Genomic DNA, 14,174 nt, shown 5'->3' with positions numbered 1-14,174 from the left:
AGCGCTATTCAAATTGGACGTCATATTTGCATTCGGTGTATTAGACGGATCGCGTGATCTGATAGACAACACCTTAATTCGCAAAGCATTGCATCCAACCATTGTGCTGGATCGTCGGACGCTAACTAACGCATCTTTTTACAATCTGAAAAGAACAAGTCACTTGATGTCATGTAGAAAATTAGTTTGGAGCCAGAAGCACAGGTGAGACAGACGATTTAGAGAAAAACCATCTATTTGAGACATTTGACGAGAAAACCAAGTGGTTTCACTCGAGTGATTAATGCTGTGAGTTGAATCATAGTTAATTGAGGGGACTGGTTATGAGGCTCGGCGAAGAACAAAGGAGAGAACAAAGGCGCCTGAGTTTATGTTGCTTTAGCCCGTCACGTGACATTGACTGTGCACATTCCAAAACAACATGGCGGACGTGAACGATCTCTTTTTATTCGGAGAAGATTTCGATGCCATTATTGATATACTAGAGGCTGAAGAAGTTGTGCAAGAGCAATTTAGTGAAGCAGTAAATGAGGTAAGATATAACAGTGTTTGATAATTCTTTATAAGGGCAACTTTGGACTTATAAAGCGGGTCAGTTCTAATCTCGAAATATATGTGCTTTCGTGAATAGGTCCAAAACAGGCGACTAATCTGCGACCTTTGCAAGAAAACGTACAAGAGCAAGGGAGGTCTGAAAAGGCACACATCCCTAAAGCACCAAGAAGACTCTGCGAGACAGGATGAAGAAAAAAGCGAGACTTTTACGGCTGAAATCTTGGCAAATATGGTCGACGAAGTGAAGCTCAAACTCGCTGATAACAAGGTTTTCCCAGAAGGCTTAAGGGACGAGCTTAGATCGTATGTTTTTGTAAAACTTGGGGAACAAACATTGGAATTCTGTGAACTCCGAAAGACTTATGAAGGTTTAGTTAAAAATGGAGATGCTGAAAAGTTCTACACAAAGTTCTACTCAGCTGTGCCACTGAATGCCATGAAGTATTTCGAGGGATTGTCACGAAATGCAGCTACACTGCTATCTACCAAAGTTGCTGATCGTATGTTATCATACAGTAAAGACAAGGCTGCTACGAGTACTCCTAATTTAGAAGCTACAAATGTTCCATTATTAGAGCAAGAAATGGCTGGGCTGCAATACCTTGGAGGTTATGTGCTTCATAAGTTACATAACAAGCATGTCAATTCAAAGATCTCTAAATCAGCAGAAAGTGAACAAGCGATTTCTTTACTGAAGGCTGGGAAATGTAAAGATGAGGCTGAAAATGTTAAAGACACTCAGAAACTCATTAACTGTTTGAATCGTGGGGGTTTGTGGAGTATCACAAAAAGTGCTCAAACAATATTTTTAAGAACAGAAAACTATTTTAGGGCTGCCACAGCAAAGTCTGGCTTACAGAGTATTGACATCAACAGTATCATAATGAAGTCTATTAATGATGTTGCAACAGTTTCAGCATACAACACATTGGTGTCTGATTCTGAACTGGTCATCTGTAAGAATGTTGGCAAGGACGTATTACAAAATATTGTTAGCTTATTTGTGAGAGTACGTTCCTTTTCTTTTGCCAAAGATGTGATACAGAAACATAAAATGAAAGCAAAGCAAGTTAAGGCTAAAGCACTTCGCAAGGAAATCACGAGAGCCAGTAACGATTGTGGAAAAGAAAGACAACCTTAGATCAGTTTTAAAATTTTTGAATAATATTGAATTGTTAAAGTTGCTGTTATCTTACACGGCATGTGTTGAATGTAAATACCCTATCATGATGTATAACATAGTCAATAACTATGGACTGATCAAGCACCAAAATAATTTAATATGACAAACACAGGTTTCAAGCTTTGGATATTTTATTCTGAATCTTCAATAATATATATATATATTTAACAGTTATTACTGCTACCATATAATGCAACTGGCATGCTTGTTTCTTTAACAATTACAAAGAGGCATTGACCATTCAAGTTAAACAAACCACTGAATACTATGTTTGAATTCAAATCAATTTCTTTTGACAGATGTTTGTGGAATCGATTTCAAGGGTTGTGTAACTAACAGATTGTGTCTAAATCAGTAGAGAATCTCTAAGTTAAAGGTAAGAACAATGCTTTTTAATAAATCAATGTATAGATATTGATGTACGGTATGACATTATTAATTGCACATGCCTCGAGCAGAATCGGCGCTCAGTAAGAAACTAACGGAACGCCGCACCTACGTCGTCAAATCGTGACTACAGTTTCTCAGTCCTTTCCTCTCAGGAAGCTTTCTGATGTGTGTAGGTTAGATTATATTACGGGTAGCATCTGAATTTTGAGTTTTTTGGGCCGTGGAACGCAACATGATAGAATCAAATTGATCTCTAAACTGAAAGCAGAAATCGAAAGTAAAATGCGAATACTTGGGAAATATTATTCCTCCAGCTGAGTTATTTTGGAAATCAATTTATGTTCCTTGCTCTTTTGTTAAAAGTTTACGTGATATACTTGCTTAATTTGAAGCAGCAACAAGTATAAGGATAAAAGCGTCTGTTCTGATAACAACCATATAATATCTTGACTGCGAAAACACAAGAAGGAATTGAGGATAGCGGTGTCTAGAAAGTCCAAGTTTTCCAGCTTGTTCTTCATGCAGGCTATAATAGTTACATTTAGTATAGGAGTACGACCGAAAGGCATACTGTTGTGAGTACTGCAGATCTTAGAGAGGGTTTTCGTCTAGCTGGTCCTTCCACTTGTCAATTTAAAGTAGCATTACGGAATCGCGCCCATTGAAAAACGTCGCACGGGAAAATGCAAATAAGCTAGAAAAGAAAAAGAGAGCATGCGTAACTTCATGCAGGACTACATACATACATACATACATACATATAATTTTTGTTAAGGCAGGTCGGTTTGTGGCAACCCAAAGGCTGGTGTGGACCTGCCAGGAACTAAAAAGGAACTACTTAAATATATGGACAATTCTAAGGAAAAAGTAAAGAAATTTCAAGGACTTAAAAGTATAAAAAATCCGTTTGCTTTGATGTTATCACACAGGCCTCCTTTTCGAATTGAATGCGATCTAATGTCCTTGAGGCCTGTCTAAGTTTTTGTTTAAAAAGCTGTAGAGAGGAAGCATCCTTGATGGCTTTAGGCAGCAAATTCCATACAATGGGCCCTCTGTACCTTGCACTATTTCTACCAAGGTCACTGTTACACCGTACATGCGGAAAGTCATTAATACGCCTTAGATTATAATTACTATCAATGTTGCGTTTTGTGAAAAGGGCAGTAAGTTGATCAGGTAAACTATTATAATGTACTTGATACATTATAGAAGCGAGTCTACGTTTGTAAATATAGCCTAATGATTTCCATTTAACTAGGTCAAGGACGTCAGAGTCAGGAGTTTCGCTGGGCAGTTTATGGATTAGTTTGGCTGCTTTCAAGTGTAAATGTTCCAATTCATTAAATGTAGATGGTGAACAGGACCCCCAAATAGCAATGCAGTATGTGATGCTTGGGACAATCCCTTTAAAATGTATTTCTTCTAGTACACCTGATGGTAGGGCTTTGAGCTTTTTAAGGAATTTTAGGTTTCCTCCAAACTTGTAGTGCAGGGCTTTAACTTGCGGTTTCCAGTTCAGTTTATAATCAATTTCAACACCCAAGCAAGTAGATTTGGTGGTGAAGTAAATGTGAGAGTTTCCGAACATTAGGGGTCTCATTGGTCCGACAAAGACTTGACTGGAAATTAACATTGCCACGGTCTTACCAGTGTGAACAGTCAGGTGATTTTTACAGCACCACACTTTGAAGTCGTTTAATATTAAATTTAACGCATCAATGATTTCTTCGACTCCTTTCCCAAGGTAATAAATTGTGGTGTCGTCTGCAAACATATGAATGCACCCAGTTTCGGACGAGTTCGGTAAATCGTTGACATATATTGTGAAGAGTCTGGGACCCAGTAAAGAACCTTGTGGAACACCGATATCAATTTGTTGTAGCTTTGATCGTACACCGTTAACAGTAACATATTGGGATCTTTCATGAAGGTAGCTTGCGATCCACTCGAAGAACACACCAGACACACCTACATCGGACAATTTGTCTTTTAGGATGGTATGGTCGACGGTGTCGAACGCCTTCTTGAAGTCAACAAATAAAACTCCAACTTTGTAGCCATCATCGATTGCCTTTTTCCATGCTTCGGTCAGGTACAAGAGTAGTGATTCGGTGGAGACACCTTTCTTGAAACCCCACTGATTTGAGTGTATAAGTTCGTTTGTTACAAGGTGATAATCTAAGGAATCACAAACAATGTTCTCCAATATTTTGCTATTTAAATTAAGCATAGTCAGTGGTCGGTAATTGGCGCAGTCTGATTTGGTCCCCTTCTTAAATACTGGGATTACCTCTCCAATCTTCCAATTACTGGGGAAAATGCCACGTTGTATACTATTTTTGAAGATACTAAAAAGGCCTTCAAATAGTGACTCAGCTGCCTCGGCCATATCACGGGACATTATTTTGTCGGGACCACCTGTTTTTTGCTTGATGTGAGTTAACTTCAGCTTTATTTGTTCTTCGGAAAAGGACACTTGATCAAGGACATGTGGCACAGGGTTAATAGTTGCTGTAAGTTGGTTAATCGAGGAACCAGAGTCGTGATGGAATTTTTCAGCAAGCTTTATTCCAATATTCGCAAAGTAATTATTCATTTCCTCAGCCTTGTCGGAGTCGTTTGTCAGAATGGTACCGTCTCTATCTTGCACAGGAGGTATTGGCTTCCTCGCACTTTTACCTTGAGCCTTACTAACAACTTGCCAAAAATTTTTGCTGTTCTCAGCTTTTGCAAACTGCTCTCTCCAATAAGTGATTTCCGCGTCACGTATTTGTCTCTTGACGCGATTTCGAGTGGCTTTGTATAGGGACCAAGTATGCGTGTCTTTATTAGCCTTGTAGAGCTTGAGGAGACGATAGCGCTTGTTTTGTTCTTTCCTTATTTCGTTGGTTATCCATGGGAGTTTATTTTTCCTCATCTTCACTTGCCTGGTAGGGATATGGTCAGATACTATTCGCTGATAAAGATGTTGCCATGCCCAGACCTGATCATCAATATCGTCAAAGATCTCGCATACACTCCAAGGGGCGCTTTCGATGTCGTTTCTAAATTTCTGCTGGTTGAAAGATCTGTAATTATTTATGATTTTAATCATCAGGGGACTCTTTTCCTTTCTCATTCGCAGATTTGCATACACAAAGCTGTGATCAGATATTCCCAAGTGAGACACACCAGCCATAGTGATTTTCTCTGCGTGGACTGTTTTGGTAAGTGTTGTTTCAAGTATTGCCGGTGTTCGCAAGTATTGTTTCTTGCTCAGACAACCGAAACAGAGCGCTATTCATCGAAGAAGAATAGCCGTAATCTCGATTAGGCGATATTGTTTAAAAATCGATCAAATGTAAAATTATTTATTCAAGCTGAGCGATCTTTTCATAAAACTACCAAAATCTCGGACCATAGACTTACTGATGACGTACTCTCTGGTTATCTCGGAATTGTTTTCGACGGCAATACTGCACTGAAACACTTTTCTGTTTCGAAACTTCTGCGTTCATTTCAGTTTTTTCGAGAATGGAATTCTCTGAATATGGTCTCGGCTTTTAGCCGAGTATTTTCAGTTCACATGTTTTAACAACCCAATTAAAACAGACCGAAGTTTAGGGTCTCGGCTTATAGCTGAGTTCGGCTTATAGCTGAGTTCACGGCTCATAGACGAATAAATATGTTACGACGGAAATGCAGCAGATTTACAAGGCTCGACCATCAATTTCGCCATTAAAACAAAATAACATTACATAAATATTTCTTTTTAGCCCGTTATTGCTGTCAGTTTCACTTAACACGTCGGGAAAGTCTATTTACTTTTCGAAAAGCTTAAGTATACGTTGTAAATTCCTACTCCACGTATGTACACGCTCAGTTCCAACTCAGCTTTGCCATAACCACACTTCGTTTCATCACCTTCAAACAATACTAATTGCTTCAATTGTATCGCCATTGTTTCTGAACGGACGCAAAGCGAAATTTTACAACTCCCGTTTGGAAATTCTTAAATTTAGATCTTAAGAGACCGAAGCTGGCGGTGAGCTTTTGCAACCCCATTCAACCTGCAAAGCATCATGGATACCTCACTTTTCACGGGCGACGCTTTTCAATGAGCGCGATTCCGTAATGTAAATTCTCTCAATGCTGAGACAGGAAAATTATTGTTTGCATCTTCGATCCTTTTTTAAAATTTCGCAAAGGGCAACCCACGTGTTATTATACAGAAAAAGCAGTTTAGGACCAAAAAATGGTTAAAAAAGATGATTTGACGAACAACCTTCAATTTGAGGCATTTCATAGAGAATCGAAAGCGAGCGCACCCATTTGAGTGGGCTACATAATACTGTGTGTTGAAGTCACATCAATTTCTTCCAACAGCTGTTGATTGAATCCACTTCTTGCGTTGTGTAACAGATTGTGCCTACACCAGGAGAGAAGCTCAAGGCCAAAGGTAAGAAAAATGCTTTTAACAAACCAACGTGAAATAATGATGAAGTGACATTAATGATCATTATGTACGTCGGTGTATCGCACATGAGGAAACGACGCCTAAGAAACACATATTGTAAAATCCTTCTCAGTTCCTTAACTCAGCAAGCTTATGGGTATGTGTAAGCTCGATTCTACAGTGGGTAACCTTTGAATTTCGAAGGTTTTTTTTTTCTGCCAACGTATAGAACAACATGCAAGAACTCAAAATTCACTAAAGCCGAACGGCAGTCGAAAGTCAAATAGATAAAAGACTTGGAAAATATTCCTCAAACTGAGTTGTTAAATAACTCAATTTACATTCTTTGCTGCGTTGTTCAAAACATAAGAGATTTTTTTGAGCAATAGTGAAAATCAGACCTGAAAAACATTTCAGGCCTGTACGGGATTCGAACCACTGACCTCTGCGATACTAGTGCAGCGCTCTACCAATTGAGCTAACAAGCCAACTGGCCTGCTCCCATATACGTCTCATATAACCGCAGTTCACACATATGTTTCATATGTTTGTTGTTGTTTGATTTATCATCTACGGGTTTATGTCGAATTAATTTGATGGCCTGCTCCCAGTTGGCTTGTTAGCTCAATTGGTAGAGCGCTGCACTAGTATCGCAGAGGTCAGTGGTTCGAATCCCGTACAGGCCTGAAATTTTTTTCAGGTCTGATTTTCACTATTGCTCAAATAGTGCTTTACTGCGAAGGATCGTGCTCATATACGTCTCATATAACCGCAGTTCACACATATGTTTCATATGTTTGTTGTTGTTTGATTTATCATCTACGGGTTTATGTCGAATTAATTTGATGGCCTGCTCCCAGTTGGCTTGTTAGCTCAATTGGTAGAGCGCTGCACTAGTATCGCAGAGGTCAGTGGTTCGAATCCCGTACAGGCCTGAAATTTTTTTCAGGTCTGATTTTCACTATTGCTCAAATAGTGCTTTACTGCGAAGGATCGTGCTCATATAAGTCTCATACCCGCAGTTCACACATATGTTTCATATGTTTGTTGTTGTTTGGTTTATCATCTACGGGTTTATGTCGAATTAATTTGATGACCTGCTCCCAGTTGGCTTGTTAGCTCAATTGGTAGAGCGCTGCACTAGTATCGCAGAGGTCAGTGGTTCGAATCCCGTACAGGCCTGAAATTTTTTTCAGGTCTGATTTTCACTATTGCTCAAATAGTGCTTTACTGCGAAGGATCGTGCTCATATAAGTCTCATAACCGCAGTTCACACATATGTTTCATATGTTTGTTGTTGTTTGATTTATCATCTACGGGTTTATGTCGAATTAATTTGATGGCCTGCTCCCAGTTGGCTTGTTAGCTCAATTGGTAGAGCGCTGCACTAGTATCGCAGAGGTCAGTGGTTCGAATCCCGTACAGGCCTGAAATTTTTTTCAGGTCTGATTTTCACTATTGCTCAAATAGTGCTTTACTGCGAAGGATCGTGCTCATATAAGTCTCATAACCGCAGTTCACACATATGTTTCATATGTTTGTTGTTATAAGAGATTTTCTTGCACAATTTAAAGAAGCAATAAGTGTAAGGATACAAGTGTCTGTTGTGATTACAGCCATGGAATATTCTCGAAACTTCAATTCAAGAGCGCTAAAAGTTTTGATGAACGCGAAGTCGCGAACCAGTCAAATTGGACTGTTCCCACGCTTGGAAGGACCTTAGCTCGTGGAGTTCCATGACAAAAGTGGAATTTTTAATTAGGTATGTAAGTAGGCCTGTCCCGATTGCGCTGGGCGTTTTTTGGCACTTTTTCGAATTTGGAGCACTATTTTACATTCCCAGCAGTCTTGATCACAATGACTTTTTATCAGAGTTTGAGCATTTTTGCGCTGTTTGGAAAAAATTTCAGCACAATTTTCACAACTTTCCCTTTGTCAAATGCAATGTTTTGTCTTCGAAACGTTTTAATTAAGTAACGCCGAGTAATTCTATTATCATGAAGCTGAATTATGAATAATTCCACTTTGTCACCTATTTAGCTAACTGTTGTCATGGAACTGCACGAGCTAAGGTCCTTCCAAGCGTGGGACAGTCCAAGTTGATTGGTTCGCGACTTCGTCTTCATCAAAACTTTTAGCGCTCTTGAATTGAAGTTTCTGTGATGCCTCGATACAATAGATCGAAGAAAGACTAATAACCGTGGTAGCTTAATAAGGTTGATTTTATACGGTTCTGTGATGCTATGACTGCTTTTAGAAACTATGCATGACTGATAAAGAGTTTTTTACGACACGCGCTGCTATACTCGACTGAAAATCGAGAGTTAAAAGTTTGATTAAACTAGGATATGTATATATCTCTGCTAGGAAATAATAAAAAAACAAAAACGCTACTGCGAGCAACTTTTGTGCGCTATTTCTAGATATAAAGCAGTTTCTGTAGCTATCGAGCACTATTTGAGAACTTTTTTGCCATGTTTGAGCACGTTTTGGCGAAATGTAAGATAAGGAATCTGGAATATGGAGTTTAGAATGGGAATCGAGTGTAGGAATGTCAAGAAAGTCAGTTTCACACCTTGTTCTTCTTGCAGGCTGCATTAATTACATAAGATATTTTTACAGCCATAAGGCATTTCAACTAACCTAAAAAAGAAACAAATTAACAGCAGGATAATTTGCCTACAGCCGGTGTTGCTTGCTATAAGTGTGTTTGTACATCTCCATGCAGAACACGCAAAATTTATTCAAATCCATACATGTCAAGTTGGATGATATTCATTGTAAGAAATATACAACTTTTTTGAGAGACATGTTTGGGCATGCATATGCCATCTTCAGTCAATGAGTAAATGAATACTCACTCAGTCAATGAGTAAATGAGTACTCACTCAGTCAATGAGTAAATGAGTACTCACTCAGTCAATGAGTAAATGAGTACTCACTCAGTCAGTGAGTAAATGAGTACTCACTCAGTCAATGAGTAAATGAGTACTCACTCAGTCAATGAGTAAATGAGTACTCACTCAGTCAATGAGTAAATGAGTACTCACTCAGTCAATGAGTAAATGAGTACTCACTCAGTCAATGAGTAAATGAGTACTCACTCAGTCAATGAGTAAATGAGTACTCACTCAGTCAATGAGTAAATGAGTACTCACTCAGTCAATGAGTAAATGAGTACTCACTCAGTCAATGAGTAAATGAGTACTCACTCAGTCAATGAGTAAATGAGTACTCACTCAGTCAATGAGTAAATGAGTACTCACTCAGTCAATGAGTAAATGAGTACTCACTCAGTCAGTGAGTAAATGAGTACTCACTCAGTCAATGAGTACTCATTGAGTGAAGATGTCATATGCATGCCCAAACATGTCTCTCAAAAAAGTTGTATATTTCTTACAATGTCTATCATACTTGCTATTACTTCGACATTTTGGATGATATTCTGAAATTAACTCACCAGCACTAATCGAGTATGCTGAAGACTACCCAGGAAACTTAGAAGACTAAAGGTGATATTTGCAGTGTTCTATTAACTAGATAGATAGATAGATAGTTTATTATCAAAAACCTTGCAGCCACAGGCTGAATTACGTTTGATTTACAATAAAATATATAATATCTGTGCAAAGAGATATAGAATGGCAAATAATGTCAGTTAAGGAGATTTGCCAAGAGTTGAAAAAACTATGCTATAAGGTGCTCTCTTCTGTTAACAGTTTAGTTACTTGATAAACCGAAAGGGGGTCAATCTTAACAGACTTGTACCATAATCAAGCTCTCAGATAGGGCATACATAGGCATTTTTTTTATGACTTATACACTCATTTAGCCTTAAATTTGAAGGAAAGAAAGGGATTGTTCTCTATGAATGAAATATTGTGTTTACTTGCACACTACATTTAGTGTTCACTCTTCATACTCGTTAATGTGAATCAATAGACTTTTTGAGGGGAAATGCCTTTTTCCAATAAACAACTTAAGATTAAATGCCAGTAAAAATCAAAGAAATCGCGGAGACAGCTCAAAATTCAATTTCATCCATACTTTGTCCACTGGTAGGCTTTAGTCCAATACATATGACAGCAACCTTCGTTTGTTAAAATTCTCCCTCGTGTAGGAGAAATCTAATTGAAACGGCTTACGGCATTTTCTTTAACAAAACCTTCAAAATTGGCCTAATTCGTGGCGCTGTCGAGTCAGTTCATCACAAGTCTTCAATTAGTTTCACATTAATCCTAATCTTCTGATACTTCTGCAATTGATTGGCAGCAGAACCAACTCATGACCTTTCCTTAAAAGTAAAATATGATTTTTTTTTTAAGTGCACCTACAGCTGCTCTAGAATGGATTCGTTAGTACTTCAAACAAATGTGCCAAAAATGCTCGCGGTATGCAATGAAACTGACCACGAAATCTCCTGAGCCATCTCCTTAGCAGAACAAAAGATAAATAAACAGGTTTACAATGCAGCTACCTTTCATGTATAATGGTTCATAATTATTCATAACACAGCAAAGGAATGAAAAATCAACACTTAGTTTTAGTCACGTGCGTTATTGTCTTTGTCAACATGTCCTGACATCCGTTCCAGGTTTTAGGATTTGGGGTCATATTCCGTCTTTCTGGGTTTTAGGATTCGGGGTCATATACCGTCGTTCCGCGTTTTAGCATTTGGGATCATATTTCGTCATTCCAGCATTCCGGTATTCTGTCGTTCCAGCATTTCATTGTTCCAGCATTCTGTCATTCCAGCATTCTGTTGCTCTAGCATTCCATCGTTCTGGCTTTTAGGGTCGCCCTAAATAGTTACCCACAGTTGAAAGCATGAACCAATTGTAGAGTATTTGCATGCAGGGCAAAAAAGTTTTCTATCATTACCTCAATTTACCCCCAGTTGAAAGTTAAGCATGAACCAATTGTTTAGTATTAATTTGCGGGGGCGATAAAGTTTACCATCCATACTTTAACATACCTGTAAAGGTTTCTAAGGATTTATTCTGAGGCTCTTGTGTTTGGGTTTGGCCTTTACGGCCCCTTTCTGGTCACATCTACCTATTAATACACCATTGGCAGCTTCTGATGGAAAAATTTATTAAAACCTCTGACTGTAGAGTGCATTTTGGTTTCAGTGGCCATTTGTATCTCTGTGGATCGGTCGGTTGGTTGTTAGGGGAATCACAACAGTAACATATGATGAACATTTTAAGTATGAGAATACATTATCGCATCATGGCTATCATAATCTAGTGACCAACTTAAAGATAATTAACAAGACACTACTCCTTTGGCAAGGGCTATTACATGGATCTTATGTAGTAATTGTAGCTTGCGAGGACTCTTTCAATCAAACAAATCCAGTACGATGGAACGTACATCTTTATGGTTGTAACTTGGATATGATGTTAATAAGTTTTTTTTTCTCTCACCATCAAGGTAATCCTGGCTTCTTTCCAGTGAAATGGCAGAATCTTTCATGGCGTTCATGTTTCAGCCATCATATGATGTACTTGAAAGGAAGAGACGCAAGGCACTCTGCAAAATAACATGTCAAGATGGAGCTGTTGGCTGGGGGTGTTTATTTTATGAGCCTAAGGTCCGAAACCCTGATTGGAGTGAGTACTTTATCATAACAAGTTCCAAACTCATTCCAAAAGAGAACTTTGAAGCTGAGAAATACCAAGTGGAGTTTACTAAACCAAACTCAAAACTGAAATGTTACCCATTGGAGAGTATCATAAAAAAAAGTCCACTTTATGTCAGTTCTGGATTGGTGGTGATTTTTGTTGATTCTGAGTGTTCAGAACTAAACCACAACCGATTTAGACGCAAGCACTCCAGTGTCTTAAGGGATCTCGAACCTAAGATAGGTGTAAAGGAAAGCAAACCCCTGTTTGTTTATATTGGAAGTAATAGATACGAATACATGCAAGGGAAACTTGTTCCCGAAAATGATGATAGTCACCTACCCAGCCCTACAGAGTGTTGCTCGACTGTTTTACTGGAAGAAGGTGAGAGGAACACTAAAGCAGTTGGAATTTTAAACTTTGAGGTTAATGAGCTGCAGCTTATATGTGATCCAGTTTGGTTCAAGAAATCAAGAGTAGAAGACATCTTAGGTGAGTTGAATTGTATTGTACATTGATCAGGAAATTGTGCAGAATTAGGAGAAAAGAAGAATCATCTTCTGGCTAAACAAATTAAAGGTTAATGAGATGAGAGCAAAGTAATGCAAAGGTTTCAAGGAGCATAGAAAATGCACGTGATGTTACTCTTTTGTTTAGTTAATTAAATTTAAAGAGATCATTATTCAAGATGAACACACAGTGTTTAGACATATGGTTAATTACCTCAAAGATCTATTGTTAATAACAGTTGCATCTATCAGGAATTAAAAATCCTGATTCAATAATTTTCAAAGGTCTACCTGACAAACCAACCATCCAAAAAGAAGAAGGTGAGGTGGATGTGGAGTTCACTCTAACTTGGCTAGCACCAAATACAAACTGCACCGATGACAGCCCTAAATACCGTCTGGAATGGAGGAAGAAACTCTTGACAGGATCCAGCAAACTTTGTCAACAAGGAAACATTGTTGAGACCCACTTCAAAATTACCAATCTTGAGTTTAACTCAGAGTATGAAGTGAAACTCTTCACCTTCAACAGACATGGAGAAAGTGAGCCAGAGGTCATGACATTCAAGACAAAGACTGGTGTGTACCTAATTAATTTCATTTGATATAACATTTGCCACCTCATCTCAGAACTCTTTGTTTATTGTAACACATGGATGCTTTCTAATGGAAACCATGTAATCTGTCTCAAAAAAATGCCAACATGATTACTGCACACTGAGAGAACAGAGTTTTGTGGGTTTTTTGTTTTTAAATGAGCGTTTGGAGAATCGAAGCAACATAAAATGGTAAAAAAATTGAATGAATGGTAGTGGGCATGTTAACATTCAGCGAAAAGAAATTATCTGACATGTGATTTTGAGAGCCTCTGCATTTAAACTTTTTAACCCGTAACTATCATCAAATTTCTCCTTAAAATATCATTCCTGAATCACACAAGAGTAAGGGAAATGATCACAAGCTATAGGAGCCCTAACCTTGTTCAACAAACTCTCCTAATGTCAGCACCGTAGGAAATGTAAACAGTACAGTATGGAGAATATGTATACAGACAATGTCAGGGTGCGAAGGGGTAATACCATTTGTCAAAAAAAAAATTACAATTCCCATGCATGTGTTTTTTTCTACTTTTCAATGACATTTGATTACAATTACCTCTTAAGTTGATTGGTAGATTAGACTTAGACTTTGAACTTTTAGTACAAGTTTGAATACAACTGGGCCATGGAAACAATATGAAAATCATTGACTGTGTAATATAAATCCCCTTCTATCAATACTATTTGTGAATCCTTAACAGATTTACAATTATACTCATGTTTTGGAGTAGGAATAACATGATTGAACTATTTGACATTCATCAGAAAAAAATTTTAAACAGACATACATTTCAATAGGTTGACCTGGCAAACCAACCACTGTTTTGTGAAGACCTGCATTTTTATTACTTGTTGAAATGATTAAATTACATGTTT

At 38.1% G+C, this 14,174-nt stretch overlaps 2 protein-coding genes across 2 annotated transcripts in view; both read left to right on the top strand.

Annotated features, from left to right (window-relative positions):
• Positions 1–18: 18 nt before the first annotated feature.
• LOC148726425 (uncharacterized) overlaps positions 19–14,174 on the top strand; it is a 36,426-nt gene continuing 22,270 nt past the window's right edge. Inside the window, exons 1-5 of the mRNA XM_088727324.1 lie at positions 19–204; positions 2,038–2,114; positions 6,494–6,566; positions 12,000–12,682; positions 12,985–13,278. Coding sequence (XP_088583450.1) covers positions 12,025–12,682; positions 12,985–13,278 — 952 coding nt within the window. The 5' untranslated portion in view covers positions 19–204; positions 2,038–2,114; positions 6,494–6,566; positions 12,000–12,024. The remainder of the gene's footprint in view (positions 205–2,037; positions 2,115–6,493; positions 6,567–11,999; positions 12,683–12,984; positions 13,279–14,174) is intronic.
• Positions 407–1,912, top strand: LOC148726426 (uncharacterized). Its single transcript, XM_088729139.1, has 2 exons — positions 407–532; positions 632–1,912. Exons 1-2 carry the CDS (start codon positions 422–424, stop codon positions 1,694–1,696), a joined length of 1,176 nt encoding a protein of 391 aa, XP_088585265.1. The 5' UTR covers positions 407–421; the 3' UTR covers positions 1,697–1,912.

This window comes from Stylophora pistillata, chromosome 7 (genome assembly GCF_964205215.1).
Source record: "Stylophora pistillata chromosome 7, jaStyPist1.2, whole genome shotgun sequence".
Taxonomy (NCBI): Eukaryota; Metazoa; Cnidaria; class Anthozoa; order Scleractinia; family Pocilloporidae; genus Stylophora; species Stylophora pistillata.
Note: the sequence above shows the minus strand (reverse complement) of the source record. Positions and strands in the feature narration are given on the sequence as shown.